Genomic DNA, 7,738 nt, shown 5'->3' on the forward strand with positions numbered 1-7,738 from the left:
TGCTCACAAAAACACACACACACACACACACACACACACACACACACACACACACACATTAATGCAGATGTAGTCTATATCAACAATGTTTTATTTCCGGGATTGTTCCGGTGCTGCCGGAAATTACCCCGGATGTCCGTCGCCTTCCTCTTTCTTTGTGTTGGTGTTTTAACCTCTGGTGGATTTGTGAGGACTATGGTTAACTGCTCCTCAGATCTCTGCAGGGTAAATCCAGACAGCTAGCTAGACTATCTATAGACTATTCCCACCGTGGTCAGAAGAGTCGCTACTCGCTCCGAAGCTAATCACGTCACTCTCTCACTCGCTCTACCACACACTGCCCATGCCGGTTCTGGTATTCTCTTAAAGAGATCGACACACAAACCAATGCACAACTTCAGGCCACTTACATAGGCTACGGAGAAAGCTCTGTGTGGAGCCTCCGCAGAACCATAAATCACCCTTAAGATGTACAGATGGAAGCAGTGAACGTACCTTCCATCCCAGAGCATGGAGCCCCACCACAGCTCCATAGTGGGAGCAGAGCGGCCTCACCGGGTCAGACAGAACCTTCTGGAGCGACAGCAAGATCTGATGGTACAGACCACTCACCAGATCGCCATGAGTCCTGGAGAGAAAACACAGTGACAGTGACTTTCATTAGACGTTCACCAGGTGGACGGAGACACGACTCAAAAATGAACTTAAATGTTGCTCTGTGTCCATCTATCTCATCTGCTCCCATGTGGGCAAAAAAAAGAAATGCTATTCCATTAAAAAAAAATTATGTCAATGAAGTTTTCAATCTAACAGAAACCACAAACTCAAGCTAGCTTTGGACAAATACCTATTTGCTTATATGACAGTTATTTTTGGCCTTATACATAAAATTCAGGAATCAGCAATCAGTGGGGCTTAACGTATAGAGCTATTACAGCATTTTCAGGTTTACTTGAACATGTTTACATGCTTCATATTAAGCATAATTAACCCTGCTTGCACATGGTATAGTATGGATGTGATCCTCTGATGTTCTCACCAGAAGATGTGGCTGAGGAGCAGGGCTGCGTAGTCCCTGAGGGTCCAGTGGTCGTTGAGCGGGTTGATGGAGGCGGCCAGCGGCTCCAGGATGCAGTACATGACGCTGGAGACCAGGCTACGCACGTACGAGCCCAGGTACAGGTAGGGGTTCTGAACCAGGCTCTTCACCATGTGGAGGAGCCGGTTGAGCTGCTCCAGGTCATGGCTTACTGACTTCACCTGGACACAAGGAGCCACACAATCAGCAATTGGGAGGAGTGGGAAAAAAACGTATATGTTCTTTCAGTTTTCTTTGCAGATCTACGGGAGAGAATTAGGGCCACATGTGAAGAATTTTGAGATGAAAGTCAGAATTTTCTTTTTTTCCTCAGTTTTTTTTAATAGTCTAAAAATTTTTGATCATCATCATCATTAGCCAGTAGCTAAAACCTGCTAATGTTAGCCGCTAACGTTAGCTTGCTGGCTCACTAGCTCACTAGGTCAGCTAGCTACCAATACAGATTGAATCAAGAAAAACGTAATTATGTTGGGGAAACTGCAGCCATTTTATTAGCATGACATGAATAAACGTTACTAAACATAACGTTGAATAAACGTGAATGGGTAAACGCGTCCGTGAACAGATGCATTCTAATCGACGATAGTGTTGAGCAATAAAAACTCCCATAATTCCACGCTACTTCCCAACGTCAAACGTCTGTTTTTCCAATCCATTGCTTTGGTTGCGAGATCCCTAGCGGCAGAAAGTTACATATTGTACGTTTAAGGCCTAAACTTTTAGGAAAACCCTGTGTAGAGTGATTGTTTGGATTCTGACTTTGTTTAAAAAAAGTTTTTAAAAAATCTACAAGATGTGATCATGGGACAAACCTACCCCACTGATGACATAAACAAAGTATGGAAGGAGGGCAGCAATCTTGGAGTTGGACTGGAGGTCCAGCAGAGCCACCTGAAAACACACAGCAGAACAAATGTTAACGCAACGCGTGGCTCAGCCGTAGGGGGGGAAACCGTGTCCAGCAGCAGCGTACCTTCATGAGGTGGGGGTCCTCTCCCAGGATGGCCCGTGTGATCTGCTGGTAGTACTTCAACAGGTCATCTGACAGAGACTGCACCGCTGTGGGAACTGGAAAAATTCAACAGTCAGCTCCGACAACTGATGCGCAAACACTCGAAACCCTCCATCAGGGTTAAACTGATGCACTCAGCCAAGTCCACTTTATAAACAGGTGGCACTCATTTTACCCTGGTGTTGTCATCCACTCCACCATGCATTGTCCTCCCGGGTCAAAACTGAAAATCAACACTTTTTCCTGACATTTTTCTCTATTTTTCGACACGTGCGGAGCTTAGCGCCGCCCATGATGATTGTGATTGGTTTAAAGAAATGCCAATAAACCAGAGCACATTTTCCTCCCAATCCGGAATGTGTACTAGACAGACCCTCCTTTGCAGTGCTGTGGAGGAAGGTCTGGCAATGCCAGACTAACTCGGGTGTGATGTCATTCCCAGCTCTAGCTTCCAACACAGCAATAGTTTTGCACGCATGCACCACTTCTCCATTCCCATCTTGCATGTTTTTGCATTACAAACAAAATAGGATTGTAAAATGACTTGTAACCACTTATTCCATGTTTTGTGTTGCACACGGCCTGCCACTGACTCAGCTGTGTGTGTGTGTCATCTCATCGGTTTGTTAACACATAACGTTACACTAACCAGTCAATGTCAGGCAAATCATCAAAAGTTGCAAAAAATGTCTACTTTACCACACTGTGTAGCATTTATGTAAACGTGTACCAGAGGGGCATTTCACAAGTTGCCCTCCTCACATTCATTTCCTTGAAATGGAATGGAGCAGAGGAGACTACTGTGTGTTGAGCCTGTTGATCATAATGTGGCTGAGTCTTACCTGTCCCCTGAGGCTCCAGGTTGCCCTTCCCATCCAGGTAAGACACGTTTACTGACAGAAGAAGAAAACAGGAGAAACTATTAGTAACAGATACCTCTGGATTCAAAGACCTGAATAGTGAACTTTCAGCATCAAGGACACTTCTGTCAATAGTTTATGACAGTGCGGTGGCTCATACCTCGCACCATGGTCTCAGCACAGCCCTTGGGAATGTTGGTGGCCAGAGCCAACTCGACCAGGTTGATGTCCCGATCCTCAACGAAGAAAAGCTCTCCTTCTTTCGCTGAGCGGAAAGGAAGAGCATCCTGGGCCCCGTAGCCACATATGGCCTAAAGAACACACACAGATAGAGAAGCTGAAGGAAGTGATCACTGTAGCATGCTAGTGTCATATAAGACTGAGTGTTCAGGCATACTGGGAGAGACCATTGATGGGAGCACTACAGCAGTCTCACCTCCACCTTGCTCCAGCGCAGAGCTCTGTTAAAGTCCTCCACGGTCAGCTTCCTCCTCTTGGCATGTCTCATGAACTGAGAGCTGCTCTGTGTGGGCCCAAAACACACAATCAGTACTGCATGTTAGATGCTAGTTATAATGATGTGATAGAGATTTGTCCATAGGAGAAAACTTCCCAAAGTAAACAGCTGATCAATTCAACTTTATTTCAGACACACAGGTCCATATCAGTATAAACATATGTAAAACACAACAACACCGACAAGAACAAAAAGTTGAATAAATTGAATTTTATAAGATCAAAGTGAGTGACACATACAGACATTTGTTCCAATGTTTCCAAAAGCAAGACGTGTACCTTGTGTCACTCTGTGTGGGTTCAGTTAGAGCCATTATAATTGCTTTTTTTGAATAAGTTAAACACATAAATTTGTGCATACTATTTTTCAACACAGCATAAAAAGGTGGGAACATTACTAGTCACAAACATGTTACTCGCACTTGTCCATCTTGGCAGTTTGAGAAAGATTCTGAAAGCATCATTAAATGCTACCTGAAGCTTTCTCATTTTTCGCCTTACTATACATACTGTAGATAGCCTGACATGGTCATACTCAGATTCTAGTCAGAATAGGAGTCTGATACTGCTCCACTGGGCTGGGATTTTCGGGGCGTGTTTCAATCGAACCAGGGAAGAAAATGCCTCTGCACTCAGACCTACAACCAATCAGAGCCACGGATAGACCTACAACCAATCAGAGCAATGGATAGACCTATAGTTTCCGTGTCGTGCGGACGGGTGTGGCGATGTGTATATATACACATGACCGCGGTTCTCTGTTCCTCTTTTTTTTTCTACATTTTTAGGTGGGGGGGTGGAGACACGCACAGTCAAAGGTCGGATTCGAACCCTGGACCTTCTGCGTCGAGGAATAAATCTCTGTACATGTGCACCCGCTCTACCAACTGAGCTAACTGGCCACCTTTGTCCCTCTTTTAAAATGAATGTGCTGTCAATATCTTCTATAACAGCCATCTTTTCATTCAACCCAAGCACTCTTTTGTGACGTGGTTGATTATGTTACTGTTGATCATCTGTCCATCATCGTATAAAGCCCGCCCTGACAATTTGATTGGTCCGAACAGCTCTGGTTCGAGCATAGTTGCTCCACAAAGGATCAAGTCCAGACCGAACTTCCTGACCTCAAATGTTGCGGGCGGGGGCTAAGTTCGGCTGGCATCCAGGCTAGCTGCAACACAAGTGGGCTGTAAAGAGTGGAGTACAGTAGGCTCTTAAAAAAGGGCAGTTTTAACATCATCCGTGCACATGTGAAATTTGCGTGCCAGTGTATTGCTTGATGTGACCCAAATATCTCACTTTGTTTACCACATTTAGTGCTTGGTCTGCCAAAAAGAAGGAAGAAAAAACTTGCCTCTAATCCTCCGTGGTTTTTGCAATCATGACAACACTCTTTTTAGAGTTAGTTTGAGGTCATGCTGCACACCATGCTGTGAGTAGACTCTAAGCATTTGTTGAAGGCCGAACACTATATGGAGACAGGACGACTAAGACATCAGCATACATCAGATGATTAATAACACTAACCCCCACGTCCAGTTTTGCACTCGTTTAGCCTTTTAGAAAGATCATCCATATGCTGATGAAGCTTAGCCTTCAAAGTGATACTCCACCCAAAATGGGGATGGTGCTTCATTTTTGGGTAAAGTAACACTTTAATGTTTCAGTCGATCGTCCATGCACCCAGGCAGCACTGACCTGCGTTGCCTCCCTGAGCCGGTAACACACGTCCTCGGCCAGCAGAGCAGCCACATCGTCGGCGAGCTCCACGCCTGCACTCTCGGCCATGAGTTTGACAGACTCCCGGGAAACCTCGGCGAAGCGGCGTTCCTCCCGGTCCGCCATGATCACGACGACCACTCCGAAACTTGCAAGGAAAAGCACCTTGCGTTAAAAAGGTGCACTATGAGTTCCTGCACGGTCACTTCTGTTGACGTTCCAAGTAAATACCAAACAAAACAGAGTTGTTTCCGTAACTGTTTCCTAACTGACTAACTGTCATTAAACCCCATCCCCTCCCCCAAACATCTCGTCGGTGATTGGCTGGAACATGGTTTGTTGTATTTTGGTGCACAGCCTGTGCCCCTAGTGTTTGTTACGACCCCTCTGATGTCTCCCGAGACCGGGCTTTTTCACAGTGGATTCAGGGGGCAGGCAGCTAGCGGATCAAGGAGAGATGACTACGATTTGAGACAAAAATTAAATTGCGCTGAAACCATGCAGGAACTCATAGTGCAACCTTTAACACTTGCTACTGTGACAATTTTTTTAAATATGTTAGGTCCATATGTGTTTGTGTTATGTGGTGAATGTGAAAATGATCTGCCACCTCCTCTGTCAGCTCTAGCCACTGAACAGAAATAAGCAGAGAAATCAGGCCAATTACAAAAGCTGGTCAGTCTGACATCATGTTGCCTGAGCTCATTACTATTCATGAGCTCGCCCAGTTGGGCTGGGTAAAGGATGCTGACAGCCAGGCTCTCATTGTTAGCCAATCAGATTCAAACAGTTTAGCTTGTTGAGTATTAATGAGAACTGGCAGAAATTGAGCTGAGTCTTCCTGCAGGCTTTCTATACCAAATTAGAATGGCTTGAAACAAGGTAACCAAGGCATACAGCATCAGCAGGTTACAGAGTCCATGGTAGAACTTCAGACATTACCACAAAGAAATTAAATACGTGTGGCAGGGCACCTTTAAAGTTTAGATTTAGAAGATTAGCGATATATTCAAATTGAGTCGTGCTTGGTGGATCAACCATATGCCGAATTTACAAAAGCACATATCAGATTCGTTGCAAGGTCTTGACTTTTGGTTTATCCGTCATGTATTACTGACAATGAGACAAACATTTTCAATTACCACATTTTTCAATGGGGATTATTCAGTTCTCTGAATAACATTGCATTTATCTCACTGTCCATCATGCTAACTCCGTATCAGCTTGACCGAACTGCTGCTTTAAGTTATTGTAACGCAAAGACAACTACCATTGATTGGTGTATACGAGTCTATTACTGAATTATTTAAGTTATATAAAAGTAAAATACACTATGAGGCTAACGTTACCATTGGTGTATTACAGAGGCTAACGTTACCGCCTGTTGTAGCTAGCTACAATCACATAATAAGATGCTAATAGCTAAAGATAGCTGTCAAAGGACAGAGAAAATGCAACGCAAAATCTGTATTTGAACACGACTTTACCTTCTTAGCTTGAATGAAGGCTGTGTATCATCAGAGCCAGAGTGAAAGTTTACATAGCGTAGCTAACGTTGCTCTCTAAACACTAGGCACCCATTTAAGTGTCAAGTTGGTAAAAAAGAGAAAGGGAGACATCCGTCAAACCCTTCAAAATAAGGCAACGCTGAAGAACCCAGTCTGTCAATTTTTTTTAAAGTATGCACCATTGCTGATAAAATAAAATATATTATGGAGTCTGTAAAACGTCAAAATTGAATGTGCTTAGTGGTTTTCAAAAAGTGTATTAATTTAGTGAATATATTTGACTAAAAACGCACAACATCCGTTTTTATTCTGGATCGCTTAACTCTGCTAGGGCTACATGTGACGCGCCAGGAGGTTAAGGCCAGTGATTGGTCGATTGAAGAGCATTGGGAGATACAGATTGGTTAATTGAATACCAGTCAGACACATGCGGCTGTCTTTGTTGAATCGATGGAAGTTATGAAAAGATGAAAAAAATGTGAAATTGCCAGAAATCGTTGACTCCCCGTTTAAAATGTTCCAAGTATCTCACTTTCCAAAGTGAATGTGTAATATGGAATTAGATTTATGCCAATATAATCAAACAAAAATGAACCAACAGAAGGAAAAAAAATCTTAAATTATCTCAAAAGTAGGATTTGGACCTAATGTTGGAACCCAGCTGCAGGGATTTGCTCACCCAGGGCTGTACAAAAAATGTAATTACCACAGGAGCACCCGTGCGATTGGACTGCGGCTTTGCGATGCTTGTGTGAGGGTTTGTGCGAGAGGTAAATCGATAGTGCATAGCTATTCTATTTGGTAGTTGTGGTGGCCTATTTTGGGATTCAAAATCATGTCCCCAGTGTTTCCACTTCACATTGTCAGGAACTCCAAGGAGAGGAAGGAGGTTATTAAAGTGAGGTTGTGACCGGGAGGTTGCCAGGTCAATCCCCAGACCAAAAGGATAAAATCTGGGTGGGGAAAGTGAAAGAGCAGTGCTCGTCCCTCCATCATTATCACCACTGAGGTGCCCTTGAGCAAG

General features: G+C 44.0%; 1 protein-coding gene across 2 annotated transcripts in view; it reads right to left on the bottom strand.

Moving 5' to 3' along the window:
* The window catches only part of taf6l (TAF6-like RNA polymerase II, p300/CBP-associated factor (PCAF)-associated factor), a 17,010-nt gene extending 10,195 nt beyond the window's left edge, over positions 1-6,815 (bottom strand). For both annotated transcript variants that reach the window (XM_028564090.1, XM_028564088.1), the window contains exons 1-9: positions 6,694-6,815; positions 5,186-5,354; positions 3,408-3,494; positions 3,132-3,282; positions 2,954-3,004; positions 2,073-2,167; positions 1,916-1,990; positions 1,040-1,260; positions 496-628 (exon numbers count right to left, since the gene is read on the bottom strand). In XM_028564090.1, coding sequence (XP_028419891.1) covers positions 496-628; positions 1,040-1,260; positions 1,916-1,990; positions 2,073-2,167; positions 2,954-3,004; positions 3,132-3,282; positions 3,408-3,494; positions 5,186-5,332 — 960 coding nt within the window. In that variant the 5' untranslated portion in view covers positions 5,333-5,354; positions 6,694-6,815. The remainder of the gene's footprint in view (positions 1-495; positions 629-1,039; positions 1,261-1,915; positions 1,991-2,072; positions 2,168-2,953; positions 3,005-3,131; positions 3,283-3,407; positions 3,495-5,185; positions 5,355-6,693) is intronic.
* Between the last annotated feature and the right edge of the window lie 923 nt (positions 6,816-7,738).

The sequence above is a fragment of the Perca flavescens genome, chromosome 19 (assembly GCF_004354835.1).
Source record: "Perca flavescens isolate YP-PL-M2 chromosome 19, PFLA_1.0, whole genome shotgun sequence".
Taxonomy (NCBI): Eukaryota; Metazoa; Chordata; class Actinopteri; order Perciformes; family Percidae; genus Perca; species Perca flavescens.